This window comes from Trachemys scripta, chromosome 16 (assembly GCF_013100865.1).
Source record: "Trachemys scripta elegans isolate TJP31775 chromosome 16, CAS_Tse_1.0, whole genome shotgun sequence".
Taxonomy (NCBI): Eukaryota; Metazoa; Chordata; order Testudines; family Emydidae; genus Trachemys; species Trachemys scripta.
This window is the reverse complement of record NC_048313.1, coordinates 19,070,422-19,094,670: the sequence shown is the minus strand read 5'-3', so window position 1 is coordinate 19,094,670 and position 24,249 is coordinate 19,070,422. Positions and strand designations below refer to the sequence as shown.

Here is a 24,249-nt window from a genome sequence, read left to right as displayed (position 1 = left end):
GGGGCGGATCAGGGCAGACGGATGGGGGCAGACGGATGGGGGGCATACCGGGGCAGGGGTCTGGGTAGCTGCAGGGGGCGTGCAGGCTGGAGGGACCAGTGGGTGGCCACTGTACCTGCTCACCTCCCGCCCCCATTCCCCGCCCCACCAGGAGCAGATTGGCTGGCGGAACGTGACACGTCTGCTGGTCTTCACGTCAGATGACGTCTTCCACACGGCAGGGGATGGCAAGCTGGGTGGCATCTACCTCCCGAATGACAACCAGTGCCACCTCGACACTGACGGCCTCTACAGCAAGAGCCACATCTACGTAGGTCCCGCCCCGTTCGGTGCCCCTCGGGGTGCAATCGGAACGGTCCCTGCAGCACCCTGCACCCCGCTGGGGGAGGCTAGGACGAGGACGGGGGCAAATGCGCATGCCCTGTAAAAGAGAGGGGTGCAGTCGGAGCCCAGAAATGGCTGCCCAGATGCCAGGCTTCTATGCCTGGGTCTGGGAAGGGAGTGTCGGCTAGTGGTTTCAGCAGTGGGAACTAAGGTGCCTCTTACTACACTCAGAATGGTCTTAGCCTTTTTCGCAGCTGACTCGTAGTGAGTTCGTGACCCCCTGCTAACCCCCACATTAATTTTCAGCAGCGACTCCGCACCCCGGTTGGATTCGCGCATTTGATGTTTCCTTCCTAAGCAAAGCGCTTTGCACTTGTCTTTACTGAATTGCCTCTTGTTGATTTCAGACCCGTCCTCCCATGTGTCAAGGTCGTGTTGAATTCGAATCCTGTCCTCCAAAAAGTGCTTGCCACCCCTCCCAGCTTGGTGTCAGCTGCAAATCTCATACGCCGTCTCTCCACTCCCTTAGCCAAGGCACTAGTGAAAATATTGACTAGTACTGGACCCAGGACTTACCCCTGCGGGACCCCCGCAGCTCTGCCCTCCCTGTTTGACGGCAAGCCATCCAGAGCTACTGTTGGAGGCTGGGCTTGTACACCCACCTTAAAGTAATTTCACGTCGCCCACCATCTCCCTAGTGTGCATGTGCGACTGTGTGAGGAGCCGTATGAAAACCAAGCAACGGCGTGTTGACAGCTTCCCCCATCCGCTAGACCAGCAACTCTGGCACAGAAGGAATTGAGGTGGATTTGTTCTTGAAGATCCGGGCTGGCTGTTCCTCTTACAAATCACTTGTTTCATAGTTGAGGCCAGTTGCTTTCCAAGGGTCCAAGTTAGGCTGACTGGGCTGTAATTCCCCATGTAAAGCCCAGGGCTGTTTGCCCTTCTCTGGGTACCTCACTCGGCCTCCATGGCCTCTCTCGCGATGGGTTCTGAGTGCCTCGGCTAACTCCTCAGGCCCGGCCGCCCCTGGGTTCCGTTCCCAGGGCTGGGAGGGAGGAGGGGGTCAGAGCCGGGACTCCTGGGTTCGACTCTTGCTTGGACGCCCCCCTGGGCTGGCGGTGCTGTGTGGTGACCGGTGGGCGCTGCCTCTCGTTGCAGGATTACCCCTCGGTCGGGCACTTGGCCCAGGTGCTCTCAGCCTCTAACATCCAGCCCATCTTCGCTGTCACTGGCTCCACGCTGCCCGTGTACCAGGTGAGGGCGGGGGCAGGCTGGGGGCGGAGCTGGGGGTGCGGAGGGGGGGGCTCACTCACTCACCCAGCCTCTACCCCCCTCCAGGAGCTGAGTAGGCTGATCCCCAAGTCGGTGGTGGGGGAGCTGAAGGAGGATTCCAGCAACGTGGTGCAGCTCATCTCTGATGCCTACAATGTGAGAGGGAGGGGAGGGGATGATGGCATGTAATGGGGGTGGGGCTGAAGGTTTTGAGAGATCCTTGCAGGGCCACCCTCCCAGCACCTCCCCCAGCAACCAGCATATCCCTGCAAGACCCCCTCTGGCCTGGGCAACCCATGCAGGGTCTCCTTGACACTTGGGGGGGAGGTGGAGGGGCTGGGTGGGGGTGTGGCCTAGTGGTCAGAGCAGTGGGGCCTGGGACCCAGGAGGGCAGGTGGGGGCTTGGAGGGGCTGGGTGGGTGGTAGGAGCCGGGGTGGGCGTGGGCTGGCTGGAAGCTGCAGGAGCAGGGGTGAGTGAGCCAAGGAGGGTCACTGCAGCCCGCACCCGAGGCCTCGCACCCCCCCCCTCACTCCTGCAGTTTCTGGACGGCCCCTGTGCCCCTCTCCCCCTAGAGCCTGTCGTCCACGGTGAACCTGGAGCACTTCCAGCTCCCGCCCGGCGTGAGCGTGGCCTACAAGTCGCACTGCAAGGACGCCACCGACTCCCTCGGGATCCACGGTGGGGTCTGCTCCGGTGTCCACATCAACCAGCTGGTGAGCTCCCCCCTTCACCCCTGCCAGGTTCTGGGGATCCCCGGCTGAGCTGCCCCCATGGCCTGGCTCCCCTCCCCCACCCTGACACCCCGGGGTGCGGGAGGGCAACCCAGCCCAGTCCCTCAGTTGGGCTGCCAGGCTTGGAGGCCGGGGTCTTCCTGGGCAGTGTTAGGACAGCCTGACCCACTGCGGGGGGCTGGGTAGCTTGTCCCAGTGGGGAGAGAGGACAGCCAGCTCAATGGGGGGAGGAGGGCTAGGGGAGGCCAGGGAGCAGAGGGGGCTGGGGAGACCGGTGAGGGAAGGGGCAGGCTGGGCAGGGGGGAGAGGGGATGGGGAGCCTGGAGAGGGGTGGGGGCAGGGCAGCTCAGTGTGGGAAGGGAAGCTGAGGGCCCTCTGAGGGGAGGGGGCAGGCTGGCTTGGGGGGGAGTAGGTCTGGGGAACCCGGTGAGGGAAGGGGCAGACTGGGTGGTGGGGGGAAGAGGGGCTGGGGAGTGGGCAGTGGGGGAGGAGGCGGGAGGTGTCTTTGCTCTGGGCCTCGTGGCCAGAGCAGGGGTGTTTACCCCTCCCCCACATGCCCGTCTCCCCCAGGTGAGTTTCACGGTGACGGTGCAGGCCGACGCCTGCCTGGAGGGGCCGCACACCTTCGCGCTGCGGGTGCTGGGCTTCACCGAGGAGGTGCGTGTGGAGCTGCAGACGCTGTGCGAGTGCCCCTGCAGCCAGCCTGAGCCCAACGCTACCCACTGCAGCGGGGGCCACGGCACCCTCACCTGCGGGGTCTGCAGGTAAAGCCCTGCCCAGACGCTGGGGGGCGGGGGGCAGGACAGGGGGCATACCGGCACAGGGGGATGGGGGAGGCAGATCAGGGAAAGGGGAACAGTCTGCTCAGCAGGAGGGGGGGGGAAGGGAGCCTGGCCTAGTGGGGGGCTGGTCTTGGGCCAGGCTGCAGGGAGTTGGGGGCATCCCAGATGATTGGGGAGGAGCACTGGGGGCAGCCCAGAAGCCAGGGGGCAGGAGGGGGCAGCTAGGCTGTGTGTGTGTGTGTTGGTGGGGCTGCAAGCATCTTGGCCCAGTGGCTGGGGCGGGGGAAGGGTAAGAGGCCCCCCACCCGTGTTCCCCTGACCCCTCCCCTTCCCTCCCCCACCTTGCAGCTGCAGCCCTGGCCGCGTAGGCAAGCTGTGTGAGTGCGAGCTGGCGGAGGCCACGGACCTGGATGCGGGGTGCCGGGGCCGGAACGGCACGGGCCCCACGTGCAGCGGGAAGGGGCAGTGCGTGTGCGGGCAGTGCCAGTGCAACAGCAACGTGCGAGGGCAGCACTGCGAGTGCGACGACACCAGCTGCGAGCGGCACGACGGGCAGCTCTGCGCAGGTGAGGGCAGCACCGATGGGCTGGGCAGGTGCTGGGGGACTTACGAGCTTTGATAGGGCCTGCCTCGCCCACTGGGACAATGGAGGGAGGAGTGAAGGGGTGACAGGCATGTGCAAGGCGAAGGAGGGATGGAGAGAGGGGACGGGGTGGGGGGCCAGATTGGCTCCCAGACAGGAGCAGGTGCTCGCCCAGGCTGACGGCACCCTGCCCCCCTCCCCTCCGCAGGCCAGGGTCGGTGCCAGTGTGGGAGTTGCATGTGCAACGAGGGCTACACGGGCAGCGCCTGTGACTGCAGCCTGGACACCCGCGCGTGCCTGCAGGACGGCGTGGAGTGCAGCGGGCACGGGCGCTGCGTCTGCAACAAATGTCAGTGCCAGCCGGGCTACTTCGACCGGCTCTGCAGCCGGTGCACGAACTGCCGGACCCCCTGCGAGGAGCACCGGTGAGCAGGGGGCAAAGGGCAGCGGTCGGGAGCCTGTCAGTGCCCTAAGGCCAGGTGGGGTGGGTCAGGCTGCCAGGGGGCTGGCAGAAGGTGGCAGGTTGGGGCGGGGCGGCAGGGGCTGGGAGCAGACGGGGTGTGTATGTGGGAGGGGCCGGCTCGGGATGGCGGACAGGACAGTGCAAGCAGGGGGGACCCTGGAGGGGCCAGCTCACTGCAGCCGTCTCACTGGCAGGGACTGTGCCGACTGCCAGGCCTTCAGGATGGGCCCGCTGAGCCAGAACTGCAGCATCGCCTGCAACCACACCGTGGCCACAGTGGTGCCTGAGGCCACCGTGAACGAGCAGTGGTGCAAGGAGAAGACGGACGACGAGCGGATCCTGATCTTCCTGATTGAGGGCACGGAGGGGGGCAAAGTTGCCCTGAAGGTGAAAGACAAGGACGGTGAGCGCTTGGGGGGGGGGGAGCCAGGGACAATGAGTACCAGTTGGGGTTGGGTGCGGGCTTGGGTAGAGGGGGTGACATGGGGCAGGCTAGGGGCTGGGCACTATGTTCCAGGAAGGGGGAGCAACAGGGAGAGAGGGGCCCAGTGTGGGCCAGAAAGGGGGAGGCCAAGCGGTCGGCAGGGGGGACAGTGAGACCAGGGAGGGGGAAGTTAGCCCTGCAGGTAACCTCCCCAGAATCCTGAGATGCATCCCCAGAGCTGGGGGGGAGTGCAGCTGTGCGGGCTGCCGGGGGGGGGGGGGGGGGGGGCTGCTGCAGGCTTCACTCAGGCCTGGGATCTTCCTCCCCTCCTCGTAGCTGTCACTGACCAGACCTCCATGATCGTGCTGGGCTCGGTCCTGGGTATCGTGGTCATCGGGCTGCTGCTCGTCATCGCCTACCGCATCTCCGTGGAGATCCTGGACCGTCGGGAGTACATGCGCTTCGAGAAGGAGCGGGAGCGGGCCAAGGGGAACGAGGTCAGGGCCCCACCCCTGCTGTCTGCTCCCCCTTCCCTCCCCGCTCAGGCTTTCCCCCTTGCCTGGCCCGTTCAGCCCTTGGCCGCTGCCAGTTACTGACACAGGGCCTGTCGGAGGAAGTGGGCTGAGGCTTGGGACCAGATGGGAGCCAGCGAGCTCCCTCACGCCGCAGCCAACCAGTCCCAGCACTCTGACTGAACTGGATGGCTTCCCCGGGCCCGAAGGCTCCCTACCTCCCTCCCTACGTGCTGCAGCCTGTATTCCCTGCGTCTCATGCCGGGGTGGGTGAGGACGTTCCAGCGCCCAGCCCGGTTCGCTGCTGGCTGAGATCATGCTGGAGTGGGACAGTCTCCTCCTCTCTGGACCAGGCCCCTCAGCAGCCCCAGATACAGCTACTTGTCCTAGGTCAGCGGGAACAGATCCCAGGTTCCCTGAGGCCCCCCCGCCTCCCCTTTGATTCCAGCAACCTCTCTGCCCTCCCAGGTCAACAACCCACTGTTCCAGAGTGCCACCACCACCGTCATCAACCCCAGGTACAACGAGGACTGAGGCAGCATGGATGGCCGCCCCGGCGCCAGCCCAGCTACCAACGGCACGGGCCCCCGGTGCCACGCTCGCTACAGCAGCCTCCCCCCGAGCTCTCCTGGAAGGGAAGGCGCAGGCAGAGGGCCTGCTGCTCGGTGGAATCCCACGCTGCTACCCGCTGCCAAATAGGCCCACGGGGACGTGCCTGGTTGTGCTGCCAGGCGCGCCCACTTCTTACTGGAGGAGCAGGATGCAGCCCTGGGGCTCTTCCCAGCCCAAAGCCTCCCTGCTTAAGTAGCCCCACCCTGTCCTCCCCTCGCAGCACTAAGTCCCGGAGCCTGCTGCTTCTCTGCCCCCTGCAGCGCATCAGTCAGCGACCCCCAGCACCAGGAGAGCACGAGCTGCTGTGCACGCCCAGCAGGAGAGCTCTGGGGTCAGAGACTAGCAGGAAGGGCCGGGCTACGGAGCACCAAAGCTCCACTTTTGGGGGGCTTCTCTCCAAGGCACTGTAGGGCAGAGTAGAGCCAGGGGAAACTCATGGCCAACCATGGGGGCGGGGCGGGGCAGGGGGGGTGTGACGAACTGGGACTGTTCTTTTGGGACTCCTCCCTTTTATCTCCTGACCGGCTCTTTACAAACTCATCGGCCAGCCGGCCTGCATGTCGCGGGTTCTCTGGCTTTCTGTCCACCAACCACAGCCTCAGGTCGGATGGGCACCGCTCATACAGTTGCTCCAGTACCAGCAGTTTGACCAGGTCCTCCTTCGTCTGGGCCCCATCAGCCCACTTGCTGGCGTATCCTTCCATGCAGACGGCTAGTTGCAGATATGAGATCTCAGGGGTTTTATCCTGACTCCGGAACCTTTCCCGGTACATCTCAGGAGTCAGCCCAAATTCACGTAGCAGGGCCTTTTTGAATAGTTCGTAGTCCCCTTTCTCTGCCTCTTCCAGTTGGCGGTACAATGCCACGGCTTTGGGGTCCAGTAAGGGGGTAAGGACCCAGAGTCTGTCCGCGGGATCAAGCCGGTGCAGCTCGCAGGCCGTCTCAAAGGCCTCCAGGAAGTCATCCATGTCCTCCCCCTCCTTGCGTGGGGCCAGGATGCACTTATCAAAGCTCCGTGCAGTCCTGGGTCCCCCCTCACTTACCGCAGCCGGGGGTTCACTGCCCTTCAGTCTCGCCAGTTCCAGTTCATGCTGACGCTGTCTCTCTTCATACTGTCTGTCTCTCTTCATGCTGTCTCTGTCTCTCTTTCTCCTCCCGTTCATGCTGATGCTGTCTCTCTTCATGTTGTCTCTGTTGTTTACGATCCTCCAGCTCTCTCAGTTTTAGCTCTTTCTCCCATTCCAGCCAATTCCGCTCCACGGATGCCGAACGTCGCCGGGAGGATCCTCTGCTGGCCGGCGAGCTTCGCCGGGAGGATCCCCTGCTGGCCGGGGGGGTCACGGCGCCCTCGGTATTTGCTGGGCTCCTCCCCACCCTTCCCCTAGGCATAGGAAGGAGGGGTCTCGGGAAGCCCTCAGCAGCCGGCTGACCACTCCCAGCTGGGACAGACACTGATGCCTGCGCTGCATTTGCCAGGCTGCTTCCCTGAGACACAGGGATCAGTTCATTCGCGCGATCTTCCGCCTCCAGCCGGGCAATGAGCTGTTCTTTGGTGAGCCTCCCACTGCGCAGCCCCCTCTGCTTGCACAGCTCCACCAGGTCGCTCTTAAGCCGCTTGGCATACATCTTCCTGCTGGCCACTCACCGGCCTGTGTGCTCACAGCTCCCCACAGTTCCCAGGGGGACCCCTAGTGTGCCAGCCCGTCTCAAGGTTACCACCTCTCTGCCAGGGTCGAGCTGCAGACTCCTCCGCCCCTGGGACCACTCGCTGCGATCCCCCCGGGGGACCCTGTTACTGCAAACGTCCTTCTGGCTGGTCACACACTCCCAGGGGTAATAACCGTCTCTCTCTCACCTTCAGCACGCCTGGTCCCCGTCAATCCCCCTTCGTTTTACTGCTCCCCAGTCACTTACTGCAGGAAGCGCCGTCCACGGGGTGCAGTAGATCCCACCGCTGCCACCAGTTGTCATGGAGTATTGGGGGACTCAGGGCTCTGCACCCCCGGCTTCCTGCAATTCACCATGACTCTCAGCCAACCAGTAAAGCAGAAGGTTTATTTGGATGACAGGAATACAGTCCAAGACAGGTCTTGCAGGCACAGACAACAGGGCCCCCCTCAGTTAGGTCCATCTGGGAGTCCCAGGGCATCCCAGCCCCCCTTGGGAGGTCAGAGCAATCTCTGCCTCCCAGCCATCTCACCACCCAGCTTCCAAGACTCTGCCTTCAGCGACCCCTCCCACAGCCTTTGTTCAGTTTCCCGGGCCAAGGTGTCACCTGGCCTCCAACCCCTTCCTGGGTTCTCATGTTACACGCTCAGGTATTCGCCTTCAGGCAGACTCCCATCCCCCAATGCAGACTATCCTAGCCACACTCCCCTGTCAGCATTCACACACCACAGTAAGAACAGTCCCAGTTCGTCACAGGGGGTAATTGGAGCAGGGCCATTCAGCACCAGAAGAGACGCAGCAGGTGTAGTCCCTCCTGCCAGCAGAAAGCCAGTAAAACCCCACTGTGAACCGGCTGCTTAACAACTGCTAGGAGCCTCTCCTCTTTATCACCACCAGCACCTTCGAGGCTCTCCAATGTCCCCCCCGCCCCCAGACAAGGCACTGCCTCCCCCACTTTGCTGGGTGAATACAGAGCGGAATAAAGGGAGAGCAGCCGGCTCAGCTCTTGCGTGATGTTTTATTGTCGCTGCCCCTGACGCCTCGTTTCCTCGCAGACCCAGGAAGATACAATGAAGGAAGCAGGATACAGGCAGGCTGGGGGAAATTCGCAGGGATGCATTTGGCCTGGGCATAAAGCAGGTCAAGCCTCTCTCTCCCCCCTACATCACTAACTGAAGCCAGTGTTTTCACACACAAAAAGAGTCTGGGCAAAGCGTGGGTGGGCCTGTGGGCAGGAGGAACACTTGCTCCCTTCCTCGTTAATTAGCTGTTTGTTAGTGGTTGCAAGGAAGTGGGCGGGGGGGGGGGTCATGCTTGAGAATCAGTTGCTCACACCCTTACACCCCCTGTGTACGAGGCAACCAGCCCACCTCTCCCCAGGCCCCTGCCCTGTGCTCTCACCAGCTGTCCTTTCGGAGGAGAGACCTAGGGCTACTCCACATCTCCTGCACCTGCAGCAATCACCCTCTTCCCCTGAGCGCAAGGACTGAACTAAGCCCTAGTGCCTCTAGCCTGCTTGAAGCTAAAGGTTCAGGCCCACTGGCTTAAGCGCAGTAGTAGAAAAACCTCTCTCCCCAGGCTAGGAGTGGGGAAGCTGGGTTAGTGCCAGGAAAACTGGTACCTGTGTGCAGCTAACAGGGCCCTGGGCTTGAAATGAACAGGTGTGGGATTGTTCCCAGCCCTAGAGGGGTGTCCATGTGGGGTTTGGTGATAAGAGAAAGTCTGGAAGGATGTTGTGTGTATTTCCTCATTTTGGCAGCTTCCCATGCTCAAAAGCAGAACCTCCCTGCAACCGCGTCTGCTTTCCGGACACAAACAAGCGTCAACTCCCACAAAGGGTGGTGGTAGGGGAACCACACAGCGCCAGGCGAGCCAGCCCCAGCTGCTGCTCCACAGCCCATAGGAGAGCGAAGGGCCCAGCTCAGAAGCCCTGTCAGCAGGGGGGCAGGGAGGGCTCCATGGGACAGAGGCTGCAGTGGTGGAAATCAGGGAGCAAAACTTTCCCCTTGCAGAGCCGGCAGTCAGAGAGAATCAACGGGCAACGCCACCCAGTCACAAACAGCACCTATGGCCACATCCTGTTACACCGCTGACAAACGCAAGGTGACGATTAAACACAGAAATTGCCACAGTGCATTACACCAATGCTCCTGACTGGTAGTGATTACAGCCCCCGGAGGACATGTCAGACCCTCTCATAGATAACTAGTCAACAACATGCCAAAGAACCAGCAACTGTCTTCTAATCCCCAGCCACGCACCTCATGTCCGAACCCCCGAGGAGGGCTGGTACGCACTATCAACCGTCCGAGCTCCTGTAACCACAATTAGTATTCACATTAACTGACCCTGACCCTTTTAAAAAGGAAGCTAAAAATCCTCTGCCGCATCTTGTGACAGAAAGTTCCATGGGTTAATTAAAATCCATAGTTACCATGGTGACCGCAGATGTTTGACCCTTTAGCTACTTGGGAGAAGTTCTTGGCTTGCTGACGCTCAGAGGCCAAGATTGTGTTAGTTGTTAGCTGTGTTATGGTAACACCAAGGAGCCCCTTTGCTACAACATTTTCTAGCATGCTTAGTGATTGCAGGCATCCAACACGGGGTCGGATGTCCAGCGCATGGACTATGTGCTCTCTCAAAGCAAGGGCCCTCGAAAGAGTCAAAGTTCCCCAAAACCACTACTCCCCTTTTTCATAAACCTTAACCGTATGCTACACGGGCTTTTTTTTTTTTTTTTTTTTCTGCACTGCTGTTCAGGCCAGGATCCGAGACCCTAGAGTGAACTAAGATAAGAAGCAGAGTAGAGTTTAGAAAAGAAAAAAACCACAAGATTTTATTTAAATACTCTAAATAGGTCACAAAGGAACAGACACCACACTAATGGTAAAAAGATACAAGTTTATAACATCTTATAAAAACTACAGTTTAAAAGTGATTCTCATTTATCTCCTCAGTAACACACGCTCCCCCCACCCCCAATCGCAAAATAAGTATATTTAAAAAAAAAAAAAAAAAAAAAAGACAAATAAGCCATGGGACTTTCCAGATATCACTCAGCTCGGATTCACTAACACAGGAGAGTTCTTGGTCCATCTGTCAAAACAGTAGTTCTGGGACAACAGGGGGCCACTTCCCGCCTACCTTCAGGGATCAATGTCACGCCACAGTGTGACTGAGTTCGTTCTGCCTGTGAAGGGCACCTGGGCAGCCATCCCCCTCTTGTTCACAGACTCCTTGACTCAAGGGCAGGCAGGTGTGCACACGTATAATCTCTCACACTTAGCCGGCAGCATGGTTTCCAATCCCTGGCCTTCAGGGGCTCATGCCCGGCTGCAGCAAGGGGTGTATTCTGGCATGTGGTTTTCTGGCTGGATGATTTTTAATGCTCACAAAGTGGGAAAGGAAATTATCCTGGCTGGAGCTGGGAAATGGCATGATCAAGGTCTAATGATGCACATTAATACAGCGCTACAGCTAGCCTCTTCCCTGGGCCGTTCCAGGCCTCACCTGAGAAGACAGCTGAGCACAAATCAGACCGGAGTCTGGTGAGCTTGTTATACATGCACACTAGAGAGCAGGGTCCCATCTCTGAAACACACAGTCAGACACTGTCCCCTTCCCCCCCACCAGACGTGGGCTCATGTGGATACGGAGGCTACAGGAAAAATTAGTTTTACATGGGTGCACAAGGAAACGAAGTGCCCATTTGCACCCCACTCCAGAGAACCAGCCAGCCTGACGCCGCTACTCATCTGCTTTTCAGCCATGGAGGGGCTGGGGATAGCTGCATTACAGTGGTGCATTCACACTGGTGCAGCCATGCCGTGACAGTAAGGGGCCTGCAAGAGCATGGTTTACCCTAGCTTGAAAGCAGGGAAAGCCCCTAATTGCACCAGAATAACATCTTTACACTGGAGGGTTGTATTGTTTTAACTTACACTCCCCAGCACAGATGAGGTGCTGACGCACCTCTTTGCTACAGCAAGTTAAAAGCCAATTTTAAACATCGTCCTGCGTGTATTACTAGAACTGACACATTTTCAGTAGATGTATTTTGGAGCGCTGGTGCTAGCCAGATTGCCCTTTTGCACCCAGCTCAGACAGGGAAACTTGTTTCTAGTCAGTTTCAGTTGTGTTCCTTGTCAGTTTCACTGCCCCCACCTTTCTCATGTGATTTCGGCTGCAAACCAGCTAGGCAGAAGAATAAACTCAGAGTCCTGAAACATCTCCGTCAATATTACTCTTTATCCCTGGGTATAGCTCCTCAAGGGCTTGTGTATAAGGGGACACTAAGGAAAATGAATCCCCATTAAAGGTGTGAATTTATAGCAAATTAGTTAAACTGCATTAAATCCCTGTGTGAATGCTCTTATTCAGAATTCAAGCGGTCTTAATTCGATTCATCTTAATTCACTTTGGAATGTCATGACAGGTTACATAAGAGCATTTAAAAATAAAAAAAATGTTCAAATCATCGTAAGTCACTAATTTCTAGATATAAAATTGAACACTTTTCCCATGCATCAGCTGAGGGGGTTTGCAGAGCACGAGCCGTATGTGAATCCAATAAGCCTCTTAGCCCCAGACTTGTACGTTTTACCGGGAATCAAAATACCTCTGCCAAGATGGTTTAGAAAAAGGCAGCACCAGCTGCAAACAATTTGACTTTCAGGCTTCAAGACAGCTGCAGCTACAGGCAACCTGCAGCGTCAGCTAGACAGATGAATCCTTTGTATAGCACACGGTGTGCACGCATCAGCTACTCAAGGAAAAGGACTGTCTGTAGCAGCAGTGACACCAGCAGCTCTGCAGTAGTGCCTCACCACCAGGCCAAAAAAACAGCTTTTGAGAAAAAACCCCAGCCACACAGATCACACACGCATCAAAACTCTGCAGCACTGAACCCAGGCAGCTTCAGGCCCTCAGATGTTCTGAGCAGCGAGGTTCCCACCCATAATTTAGGGGTCTCTGCTCCAGACCACAGGTGTTCCATCTGCTATGAAAGTTCAAAACCGAGAGTGAGTTAGTTTGTCCTCTAAACCAGCCTCTGGTTTAACCGAACCAACCGTTTGCCAACACCCCTTTTGCCAGTAGTCCTACAGGATAGCTTGTACTGCCCCCTTGTGCTGGGCAGAAGTACTGCCAGATTGTAACAGGCTGCCAACCAATGTTCACGTCACAGCCAACGCCCCAGGATCCACCGTCAGCAGTTTTACACAGAAGATTCGTGTTCCAATAGTAAAACTTCATACTTCTCTCTGCAAAAGCGAGTCAGGATAATTAGCGCAGGGAGAACACAGATACTGAGCAGTACTTTGTCAGAGCTGGGACTAGAACCCATGACCTTCTGACTTCCAGTCGATTGCCTTACTCGTTGGGTGGGGACAGGAGAATAAATAGTGACACCAAACACACAACGGGACATCCCATTTCAGCCATTATTGCCACGGGGCACAAGGAGCCAGGGCTGGACAGCAGATCAGGCCTGTTCGGAAGAGAATCTTAAGTCTAGGATTAAAGGCTTTTCTGGTGACATTCTCCAGGCCAAGGTACTTCACGTTAACATGACGCCACCTCCAGGCTTTCAGTGTTGACCCCACCCATGAAAGCCAGTTCTACAAACGTGAGTCACAGTCAACGAGGTAGCTTTTAGCCAGGATTTCTGGGGGCCCAACAGAACGACAGGCCAACTCTCCGCAGGAGTCAGATACTAGTCCCACAGCTGTGCTGATTATCAGCGATGCTGATGTTTTGACACGATAAGGGACTAGATAAAGCTGCATGTCACTGCTGGTTTCAGCTCCCTTCACCACAACATGGGGGCGTGGGAGGCAGGGAATCTCCTTTTACCAAATAAAGAGGGTCAAAAGGTAGAAAGAGTCTTCGCTTCTCTGAGGGGCAGGAAAAAAAAAAAGATGAGAGTTCCTTTAAATTCCATCATCGGTGAAAGAGAGAGAGCAGGGAAAGACTCGTGCAAAAGTGACTTGTCTCTCCTTCTCAATCGGCTTTGATCCGATGGGACCAGCTAGAATGGTAATCACAAGCTGCTTCCATACAACACTCCCTCGACCTTACGCCCCACTGCCAGGTTGCAAGGCCCAGCATCATTCAAACAGCCGTCCCCTCTCCAGCCTAGGACAGGTTTGGCCACGAGCCTGTGGTGGAAGCGTCCTGAACGTCTCCTTCCCTGCTATGCCAACCCAGGCACTGGCAACATGGAACTCCCAGCTGAGAAGCTAGCCAGTCACCCGTCCCATTGCTTCCCACAACAGAGCCACAGACAGTTTGCCTAGTGCGATTCTGAGTGACAGAATCAACGGGGCTTTCCTTGAGGAGACTATGATTCCAGACAACATCCAGAAGCTCCAGACGTACAACAGGGTGTGATTTTCTCGGGCAGGGAGACTGAAAAGGAACAATTCTAAGTTGAGGCTGCAGGGGCCTGGCAGAGAATCACGCAAATGGCACCGAAAAGGTCTCAAAAGAGGAGCCTTGGCCTCTAACAGGCAGCAGGAGCTGATCACGTAGCGTCGCAACGAACACACCGCTCTTCCATCCTGTGCGGTTACAAGCGGAGCCTGCGTTTGTCTGACAGCGTGGGCAGGCCAAGAGGCGGAGGATGCCCATTTAACCTCTTCCAAATCTCTGCAGCAATAAAGCGTGTTAGAGGCAAGCAGGAAGTTGGACCATTGTGATTTCAGGGTCTAAGGAGCTCAGGTGCCCTGAACTCTCAGCTCGCGATGGATTCAGCGGGAAGGGTAGTGTTTGGCACCTGGGAAAGACAATTCACGCTACCAGGTTCTACTCTAGCCGTTCCCCAAAGGAGACCACAGTGCATATGCAGATGCGGTACTCCGCCGGGGAGAGATTTGGATGAAGGGCACCGCTCGAGTAAAGCATTCATACCGGTGTATCCAGCATGCAGGTGCAGAGAGCATGCTGCTGTCGAAATTCTACAAAAGAACCAACCAAGGATGTGTCAGGCCAAGCCAGGCTGCCCCGTCCTGTGCGGGGGGCTGTGGATGAGACACAGAACTCTGTTCTCTTTGCAAACTGGCTTTCAGTCCCATCTTTGAGGGCCGGGGGAAGGCAGAGCAGAATCTGGCAGCAGGATGCGTTGCAAATCTCCCCTGGCAGAGTGTCTCTCAGAGATATGGATGAAGGGGAAAAAAAAAAAATCCAAGATGGAAATCAGAATGGGTTTCTAGCTTGGATTTTTTTTGGGGGGGGAGGGGAGGAGGGGGGAGAGAAGAGGATGAGTAGCAGCACCCGTGGGGGAAGGGAGTCTGAAGGAACCTGGAGACCCAAAGGAATATAGCAGCGAGATAAAGAGAGACAGAAGATCACCTTGCTAACGTTAGCAGCGTCCCTGCTGGCCTAAGCTAAACGTCGGCAGTATCTACCTTCGCCGGACAGGCCAGGCTGCACCAGTGCGGCGTGTGCTCTGCTGCTGGGAGAAGCTGCTCCAGAAAGGATTTTATTTCGGTACGTAGCTCACTACACGGAGGGCAACGGGGGGGCCGCATGATTTGAACTAAGTGACAGAGCCACTGACATTTTAAAGAGCATTGGGGTCATTTCCTAAGGGCGCTTTGCTCCAGTGTCACTGATGCTCAGAAAGCCGAGTCCAGATTCGCGCTGCCCTGTGTAACCTTCCCCTGTGCCCTGCTCCCCCCTGCCCCAGAACAATTACCAGGGCACCGAGTGACATCTTGGAGCAGAAACAGGAGATCCTGAGCTTCAGTGATGCCAGCTGCTGTGCACAGAGACCAAGCTCAGCTAGACAGCTAGAAGCCAAGCTGGACCTAGGCTACACAACCAGGGACATCTGGGTGGGGCTCTCAGAAGAGCACTGAGCAGGAAGTATCCAATATACCGCTGTCGCTGCAAGGGGAGTGGGAGCCAATGTGCCGACATGAACAGCCTTTTCCTTCCCTACACATTTGTTCCCAGCCGGGAACGCTCTGATCTTTAGCTGACACTAGCTGGGCCTGAGTTTTCAGAGGCAGGGCATGACCGAGCGTTGGGAGCCAAGAGGGGGATTTGGGGAGGCAGAGTTGACGCTTTGGTAACAGTCTTTTTCTGGCCTGCAACAATCAGGGCTCCTGAGAGTGGCTGGGGAGCCTCACCCCCTCCCTCATGCCCATGGTTTCGGTTTCTTCCACAGGAGGAAGTTTAACTGCCTTTCCCTGCAGGTCCCTTGAGCTGTTTCGAGCTCCCCCTGAACTGCGCAGTTGCTCCTGGGCCACGGGAGAGTTGCCAGAGAGAAGATCACAGTTTATTTAAGTGGTTTCCACCCCCAAGTAGACAGGGCACCGATTTAATGGAAGTGAAATCCGAGAGTGGGTTAAATTCCCCCCAAATCCAGAACAGACACTGCAAAGATCCAGCCCTGGCTGGCCCTCGGGGTCAAACACAAAGGGGTGGATCTTATCCCAAACTACAAAGCAACTGAAAGCCTTCCCGAGCGTGACCCAAACCCGGCAGCGTTTGAGGCAAGAGCATTTCTGAGAAAGCCAGATTATGTGCGGCTGCCATGAACCAGACTAGGATCTGAATTCCAGGGGGAACAGGGACGTGCCGTAATGGGATCACCCCAAGCATCCTCACATACACACACACTGGGGCCAAGGAAGGAGGGCAGCCTCTGGCAGAAGCCGGTCCCCATGGCTGTATACCCCGAAGCACTGCCTGTCATCAGGGGTTTGGGTGTTGCTAAGAGACACGTCCAGACAATGCCATGCGGGTTCACCCAGGCGACGTATACAGCAGCAGCTCACACAACACCATTTCATAGGACACCGATCGCACCAGCTGCTGGTGTCACAAGAGTTTCAACTGAGTCCCCGCAACTGCTCCCCTCCCCCCTCCAACAGTGCGCTCTCCTCCCTCCCCCTCCAACGTCCCCGCTCGTTTCTTGAGGTGGAAAGAGCAGGAGGAAACTCGGTTACAAAATCAGACGCCCTAGAAATAAAAGCCCCGCAGACCTCATAACCAAGCTCTCGGCTGAGATGAGTTCCTGCATTTCACGCCTGAACCAAAATCCTCCACAGCTGCCTCTTACAATCCACTGCTTTGTTGGTCTCTTCCGGTGAGACTAGTTAACAAAAGAACAACATGGTTGATTTCCACCCCGCTATATTTCATACCTGTGAGCTCTACCTGGGCGGGAGCTGGTCGATCAGGTGATGGCAAGTGTTAAGAGTTTGAGGTGAGTGTAGCTAGCTTTGCCCTGTTGTCCCCCGAAGCCTTTCCTGAGAGGCAAATGGTGATACTTCAAAAACAAACCAATGGAAAAGAAGGTTTATACACAGCTGCCCGTGGCTTCTGCTGGTTGAGTAGAGATTCCGGATCATCCTCATCTTATTTACAGTGTCAGGACCCCATCTGAGAGTCTAGGAGAGTCCTCAGCTCTGTCCCCCCTTGGCCGGGGGCGCAGGAGCAGGCAAAACTAGACACAGAAAACTGAAAATCCTGTCCACGTCCTAGCTTCTCCGACGCATCGCCCTGGCTCCTAAAGCAGCAGCTGCGAGTCAGGGGTTTTGGTCTGGCAGCCCTGGCACATTCGTTTGTGTCTAAGCAGCCGATCTGTCCTGGAGAAGCTCTGCGGGAGATGGAGAAGAGAGAAGGGCGTTATTGCGCCATCGAATCCAGCCAATAAGAAAAGCACCAACGCAGGGCAGCGTGCGCTGCTGGAGTCTGTTATGGGAACGGCAGGAGCACTCTTCGGAGCTAGGAGACTCCTAGAGCAGCAAGGCAGGGCTAGATTCTCTGCTCAGCACAGGGAGCTGTGTGCTGACCCCAGCCCAGGTTACAGTAGTCTGACCCTAACCCTAACCCAGCCCAGAGCCCTCACCCCCTCATGTACCCCAACCCCCTGCCACAGCCCAGAGCACCCTCCCACACCCTGAACCCCTCATTCCCAGCCCCACTCTGCAGTCCTCACCCCCAAACCCCAAACCTCTGCCCCAGCCCTGAGCCCCTCCCACACCCCAACCTCCCCATCCCCAGCTCCATTGAGTTGCAGGCATCAATTTTCTTCAACTGGGTTGCCAGAAAGAAAAGTTTGAAAATCACTGACTTAGGCAATGGAGAATTAGCACGGCCATGTCCCATCCCCACTCCCTACACCAGCTTTTAATTCCCACTCGATGGGTCCCTAATTTCTGTCATGGGAATTCCCCACTGGCTGTTTTCAGCCAGAAGCCAAGCGCTTTTGCAGTGTTTGAACAGCACAAGGGGCTGGACCGTAACCAAGAACCTACCCAGCGCCCAGCCACGCTGCTCAGCTGACCGAGCCGGTGTCTAGAGAGAAGACACAGCCCCACGTGTGTCTGGCTGTTCTGCACTGCTCTGCTGGGAGAGAGCCCAGAGTCTAACCCAGCTCTGACACCGATTCTGCAAGACAGCTGGGCCAACGTTTTCCACGCGTGGCTACCGACTGGGGGTGCCTCTGTTTTGGGGGAGCCATCCCAGGCCGCCTGATATTTTAAGAGCTGTTGAGCACCTGCAATCCCAGCACAAGTCCAGGAGGGCTGGGGGCGCTCACAGCTCATGTCGGCCCCCTAAAAGGTAGCGATGTCTGACCTTAAGCCCTTCACAGTCCCCTACTTCCCAGGGGGCCGTGGGAGGATTTGCTCATGGCTCTGCAGCGCTAGGAAGATGAGCCGGGCTCCGTAGGCCCTGGGCAGAGATCTGCACTGCTAGGCACAGACCAAAAACAGCACCAGGCAGATTTGACCGGGCCAGATCGAACAGCACAAATTCCCGGCAAGCTCTCGTCCAGGTGGTTCGTAGGAGGACAGTGGTTCCGACAGGAAGGAAGCGGCTCCCCCTCTGTGCGCGCACAGATCTGAGTGCGCTAGCTCCCCGTGATAATCCCGCTGTCCTGCTCTAGGAAACCACGGAGCCCAGCAGCCTCCCCAGCACAGAGCCTGGGCTGATGCCTTGTCCCAGGAAGGGGCATCTCCTCCCCACGCCCAGCCGCCTCAGGAGTAACCCTTGCAGGGTGTGGGCGGGGGAGTGTCTGCAGCAAAGCGACCCCGCCCCTCGCGCTGTGGCATGCCTGGCCAGGGTGGGGGTTACCTGCATGCAGCGCTCGCACTGGTAGGGCTTTTCGCCGCTGTGCACGCGCTTGTGGCGCTCCAGGTGGTACTTCTGGATGAAGCGCATGTCACACAGATCGCACTCGAACGGCTTCTCACCTGGGGAAGAGCAGAAGGGGCTGTGATAGGGAGGCTTGTACTGCCCACTGCCCCCCCGCCCCACTCCCTGTCCACCCCAGTGGTGGCACGGAGCCTCATGCCACCACCTGGTTCCAAATCCCCACTGCCCTGCCTTAGACCCCCATACCAGCCTGTCTGGCTTGCATCTCTGCCCTGGTCTCCTACTGTGCCCCCCCCTTACCGGATCAATAATGACACTTCGAACCACCTCTCCTCTTCATTTCCCTTTCCTAGTCCTGTCTCAGCAGCTTCCTCTGTGCTGCCCCTTATACGTGGGCAGCTTCTTAACCCATCTGCAAAGCCGCTGCCTTCTCCCCGTTCAGAAAGATCCTTCACCAGGCTGGTCGGCATTAACTGATCAAGAGGTGCATGCCCCACAGCTGAGTAACCATCTGATCTTGTGGCCGCGGCACTTCGTCGCTGCACCACATGGGAGTTTCCCTTGAAAACTCACCGGGGCAGGGACGGATTTAATCCCGCCCGTCATCCCCTCTGCACAGCCTGTTTGGTCCCCCCCTTTTCTCTGGTGTCACAGCCCCACCCTATTCTACAGCTCACAGATCTCTCCACCTCGCCGCGAGCCGGGCTGTTTGGGACAAAGCAGCAGAAAAGCAAAGAGAGGCAGGGGGATAGGGACAGAAGAGCAAGGATCTTCCACCATCACGATCCAGGCTCTCAGCAAGGAGCGGCTCATATGGCAATAGCAGCTTCCTCCTCGTCAGATCCAGTGGTAGGAGCTAGAACACAATGCAATGAACGCACCACCTTTAAAGGCAGCGTTCGCAAACTCTGCGCCCAAGACCCATTATCCAGGCAGGTACATGTTCTCATTTAAACATCGCTAGGACCCTAGTGCCCTCTTGCAACCTTTCTGCTTAAAGAGCCGAGCGGTTTGATCAACAGAGCCCCCGTCCCCACTGGAGCACAGTTCAAGTTACAGACGCAGCTGGAGTTACGGATCAGCCTCTCAATGGGTCACCCCCTGTTCTGCTTCTGAGCCAGAAGGCCCACACCAGCCATCGGCAAAGCAAGACCTTCGCTCTCCTGGCTCTTTACCAGTATGGATGAGGATGTGTCTCTTGAGATGGTAGCTGCTCCGAAAGGCTCCGTAGCAATGCTCACAAATAAAGTTCTTGGGGATTCTCAGCTGGAAGGAGCCGTTCTGCTCAATCACCATCACCTGCGAAGAACAGACAGACCCTCACCGTTCCAGCGCACGGCACAGCAAGCACATAACACTGCTCTAGGGTCAGGTACTGGGAGAGGTATTCACCCTCCCTACCCCCTTCCATTTGGTGACATTGGTGAATGCTTCAGGCAGGGACCATTTTTGTCATGTGTCTGTGCGGTGCCTAGCACAACAGGACTTCGGGACCCCTAGCCACTGCGTTAAAGATTGTGAAGCACTTTGAGATCTCCTGATGAAAAGCTCTACGTAAGAGGGAGGTACCATTATTACTGCTACAATATAAATAGTTTAGCCTCCCAATCCTCCTAGAAGGGAAGACGGAAGATGAAGACACCGAGAGGTTAAAGGATATGTTTGCGGCCATGCAGCAAGCCTATGGCAGGTCCAAGGACAGAACTCAGGAGTTCTGATTCAAAGGGTACATTTATACTTACCCGCTGGTTCGGCGGCAAGCAATCTATCTTCTGGGATCGATTTATCGCGTCTTGTCTAGACGCGATAAATCGATCCCAGAAGTGTTCGCCGTCAACGCCGGTAATCCTGCGCCACGAGAGGAGTAGGCGGAGTCGACAGGGGATTCTGCCTGCCGCGTGTGGACCCGCGGTAAGTACCTTTAAGTTCGAACTAAGATACTTCGACTTCAGCTACGTTATTCACGTAGCTGAAGTTGCGTATCTTAGTTTGAACTGGGGGCTTAGTGTGGACCAGCCCCAAGTCCCATTGCTTTACCCACAAGAGCACTCTTCCCATTTTAGCCGAGATTCTTCTTGCTGGTGAGACGGGCTCAGTACTGCAGGGAGAACTAGTATCTGCCACTGGATGTGAGTTCACATTTTGGTTTGGGGGTATCGTCTCCACCCCCCACCACCACCTTTACCCCAGTGTCACTCTTGGAGCCTGTGAATCCATTTCTTGGCTGAAAGGTGCTGGGCCCTCAAGGGTGAGCTGTGCGATGGTGAGGAGCCGGATGCCTGAACTGTGAGAGTGTCAGGAGCCAAACGCCTGAAAGCCGCTGCTGTCTGAGATACAGACAGCAATGCCAACAGCTCGCTCAGGAAAAAGGGATGGCCCTGAGCGTGGTAAGACTTCATAAGGCAGCCCCGTCTGCCCCGCTCCTCCCTGACCATATGACGGACGATTACCTGCCTTTTTAATGGTCTTTTTTGGCTGTGATGCTTCTGCCGGCTCTTCCTCTTTACGGCTGCGAGATTTCTCGCTCTCCTGGCGGTGACTCTTAAGGAGAGAAAACAAGGGTCAGTTCTTTCCCTGTGTGCATTTCCAGAGCCCCTTGCCCCCAGAACCCTCTGGAGAAGCCCTGAGCCGTTACATTTAGACACCCCTTTCTAGTCACGTCAATGACAGTAGGTATGGGGATGGGGCAGGATCAGGGTAGAGAACACCTGTAATAGCTCCCCCCATACCAGCATGTTCGGACTGTTCCCTCTCTCTCCATTCTCTGTCTGCTTGGAGCTCTGTTTTGGCATCATCTTCTTGCTGGCAACAGTTGGCACGAGGCACACCCCAGAGAGGCCCTCGCAGGCCAGGAGACTCGCCTAAAAGACGAGACAAACAACCATGAAAGATGCAGGGTTGAGATGAGCTTAGCCAGCCATAACCTAACCAGCCACTGCCCAAACATGCCAATGCCCTCTAACAGAATGAATCGGATATATTCAGCCACATGTGCAACTACACCACCCTCTGGTGGGTGGAGGTCTACAAAGAGGGTTTATAAATTAATATTCCTGGTAGCTAACGGGAGAGTTCCCTTGAGCTTAAGAAGTGCAGTGTTTTGGGAGCAAGCATTCCAGTTTTGTGGTGGTATGTGTGCAACCGTGTTGGCTGCATATGCTTAACCTGTTTAATTTAACCGATTCTTCGTTTGAACAGAACTATATTGTTTGCATTAAGTATCGACTTCTACCCGTTATCACTGTGGGTCACCAAGGGCTCTGCAGCCCATTCAGCTTGACAGTCACCTCCCTGTGACGTTGCATTCCTGTTACAGATGGGAAAATTGGGGCTCATTACCTGAGCCATCTTGTCTGTCTGTCCTCAACAAACGGATTGTAACAATTCTTTAGCCTTAATTCTCTCCCGGGAAAGAATTTTACGATTAGAAAGATTTTTTTTTTTTTTTTTTTCAGTTAATCATTTTTTGCTGGTCTTGTCCAGTACCCTCCACTTTGCCGACATCTTTCTGGATTCTGAGAGTCTGGAATTGTGTGTGGCGTTCTAAGGGCGTCTTCCCCAAGCACTGCCGAGAGCTGGAGAAGCTAGATGGGAAGGTAACTGACTGCACCGCTTTTACAGAGGAGTCATCCCAAGCCTAGCCCTGCTTCTGGATGGATCCTGGATAAAGGGAGTTGATCTCTGTGCCTCGATATCGCTGCAGACACTTCTCTGGTTTAGTCGGAGCCTGTGAGTAAAAAAAAAAAGAAGCATAACTGAACCAATTGATGAGGGACGGCTAGAGAAAGAAACTTCTATATCAGTGTGTCAAAGCACCTTCACACAAAGAGAACCCAGGCAAGATTCATTGCTTAAGGCCATGTCTACACTACCCGCCGGATAGTAATCGATCTATCGGGGATTGATTTATCGCATCTCATCTAGATGCGATAAATTGATCCCCGAATCGACGCCCGTACTCCACCTCGGCAGGAGGAGTAAGCAGAGTCGACGGGGGAGCCGCGGCGGTCGACTTGCCGCCGTGAGGACGGCCAGGTAAGTCGAACTAAGATACTTTGACTTCAGCTACGCAAATAGCTGAAGTAGCGTATCTTAGATTGATCCCCCCCAGTGTAGACCAGCCCTAATATTAGCAGAGGTTCTGCTGGAAGGTGAGAAGAGACAGAATACTCTCTCTCTACTGTTTACGAGCTTCTCTAAGCCCTGTGCAAAGTTAGCCTTAACAACAACATTTTGCAGATGGGGAGACAGACAGAGAGGTAAAGTGACTGGCCCCAGGTCACACTGAGAGGAGAATCCAGGAGTTCTGACTTTCAGTGATCTGCCCTAACCTCTAGGCCACGCTCCCATCCCAAAGCTGGGAAGAGAACCCGGGAATCCTGACTGTCACCTTGTGTTCAAACACACCCCTTCCTTCTTCGAATACCAGCATGTACAGAAAGGCTGCACTGGGTGCTCTCTGACATTATTATTTCACAGTTCAGGAGAAAGTGTTTAGAGGTGGTAACTTTCTATTCTTAGAAACAGGAAGCATAAAATCTGACACTCTGTAGTGCCATCTATCTGCTCCGTGAGGCTGCATGGAAGTACAGCGAGGCTGCGAACGAGCAAGCAGTAACGAGCATAACTGTGGATTGTCATTCCTGTCCGTGCATGCACAAGTGGCGTGAACAAGTTTGCGATTTGCCGGAAGATCACCCCACACCTTGGTGTGAACTACTATGAGTGCGGACACACAGGGCAGCACAAGTGAGGTCCGGTGCATGAATCGGAGGAAGCAGGCACCGCAATAGGTGCTCAGTGTAGCATCCCAGAGTGCACGCAGGGTAAGTGTGCACAAGCACCCAGCTTGTTGCAAGCTAAATTCAAGTGCCTCTGCAGCATGCTCATGTGCAATAGCCCCAGCCTGTGGGCAAGTGTGCAAAACCACAGCATGAGTGTGCAAGCACGCAGCTAGCCCAAGGCGGGGACCCAAGAGGGCAACGTTGCAACCTGTGCTTGTGTCTGAGCGTGCAAGGCCTGAGCACGAGTGTGCACACAAGCGCGTGGGAGCGGGCAAGGCCCAACGCCCACAAGTGTGCAAGTCGCACCCCCGCGGGTGGGTGTAAGTGTGCAAGCCACAGCCCCCCAAGCGTGCAAGGGCCCCGGCGCGAGCGTGCAAGCGCATGCGCGCAAGGCCGAGGCGCGGGGGGGTGCAAGGCCGAGCCGGCCCCGGCCCCCTGAGGGGTGGGGCCCGTTGGCCCCCAGGGCCCGCGGCCCGTCGGCTGTGGGGTCCGTACCTGGCTCGGCCGCTGCGGACTCCGGGCTCCGCCGTTGCCTCCGCGCTCTCCCCCGGGAGACAAGTTTACAAACAGCGGCCCGAACCCTCTCGGCCGCCGCCGCTACCCCGGAACCGGAAGCGCTTGGCACAGGGGTCACGTCCAGTCCGCCCGGGCGGGGCCGGCGCGTGCGCACGGCCGCTCCTGAGGCCACCCCTGCCGCCATCTTGGTGCGGGTAAGTGAGCGGGAGGGAGGGGGCTGTTACCAGGGTAACCATGAGTAGTGGGGAGGGAGATCCTGAGGCCTCTGGGGCTGGGCTCTCCTTGGCCCCAATATACACCCCCAGTGGGCGGGGCTCTCCCTGGCCCCACCCCCATTTTCACACTCACACACACACACACACACCCGTGAGTGGGGCTCTCCCTGGCCCTACTCCAATATACACCCCCCAGTGGGCGGGGCTCTCCCTGGCCCCACCCCAATATACACAGCTGGGAATTAGGGGG

The 24,249-nt window shown here is 56.7% G+C and overlaps 2 protein-coding genes across 4 annotated transcripts; one reads left to right on the top strand and one right to left on the bottom strand.

Annotated features, from left to right (window-relative positions):
- Nucleotides 1-151: 151 nt before the first annotated feature.
- ITGB7 (integrin subunit beta 7) lies at nucleotides 152-6,169 on the top strand (the record flags this gene model as incomplete). Its single annotated transcript, XM_034791704.1, is given in 10 exon segments — nucleotides 152-310; nucleotides 1,486-1,581; nucleotides 1,666-1,755; nucleotides 2,173-2,313; nucleotides 2,902-3,095; nucleotides 3,462-3,679; nucleotides 3,905-4,121; nucleotides 4,354-4,562; nucleotides 4,920-5,080; nucleotides 5,564-6,169. Coding segments are annotated over 10 exon segments (1,551 nt in total), but the record flags the coding sequence as incomplete, so codon positions are not given.
- Nucleotides 6,170-10,119: 3,950 nt separating this feature from the next.
- On the bottom strand, nucleotides 10,120-23,905 carry ZNF740 (zinc finger protein 740). Of its 3 annotated transcripts, XR_004648324.1 has the most exons (8): nucleotides 23,764-23,905; nucleotides 21,824-22,211; nucleotides 21,214-21,345; nucleotides 20,939-21,025; nucleotides 19,660-19,783; nucleotides 18,464-18,602; nucleotides 16,528-16,982; nucleotides 10,120-12,636 (listed from the first exon to the last, which is right to left on the bottom strand). XR_004648324.1 is itself a non-coding variant. In XM_034791713.1 (7 exons), exons 2-7 carry the CDS (start codon nucleotides 21,830-21,832, stop codon nucleotides 16,754-16,756), a joined length of 720 nt encoding a protein of 239 aa, XP_034647604.1. In that variant the 5' UTR covers nucleotides 21,833-22,211; nucleotides 23,764-23,905; the 3' UTR covers nucleotides 16,500-16,753. The 3 variants fall into 3 exon arrangements, 2 of the variants coding, with proteins under 2 accessions (XP_034647604.1, XP_034647605.1); XM_034791713.1 differs by lacking the exon at nucleotides 10,120-12,636 and having other exon boundaries at nucleotides 16,500-16,982; XM_034791714.1 differs by lacking the exon at nucleotides 10,120-12,636 and having other exon boundaries at nucleotides 16,500-16,982; nucleotides 18,464-18,582.
- Nucleotides 23,906-24,249: the final 344 nt, after the last annotated feature.

Coding starts and splice junctions, on each gene's coding strand:
- ZNF740 (XM_034791713.1), bottom strand. Junction 21,026..21,213: donor GGAACAGTCCGAACATGCTG/GTATGGGGGGAG, acceptor TCTCTCCTTAAG/AGTCACCGCCAGGAGAGCGA. Junction 19,784..20,938: donor CAAAAAAGACCATTAAAAAG/GCAGGTAATCGT, acceptor TGTTCTTCGCAG/GTGATGGTGATTGAGCAGAA.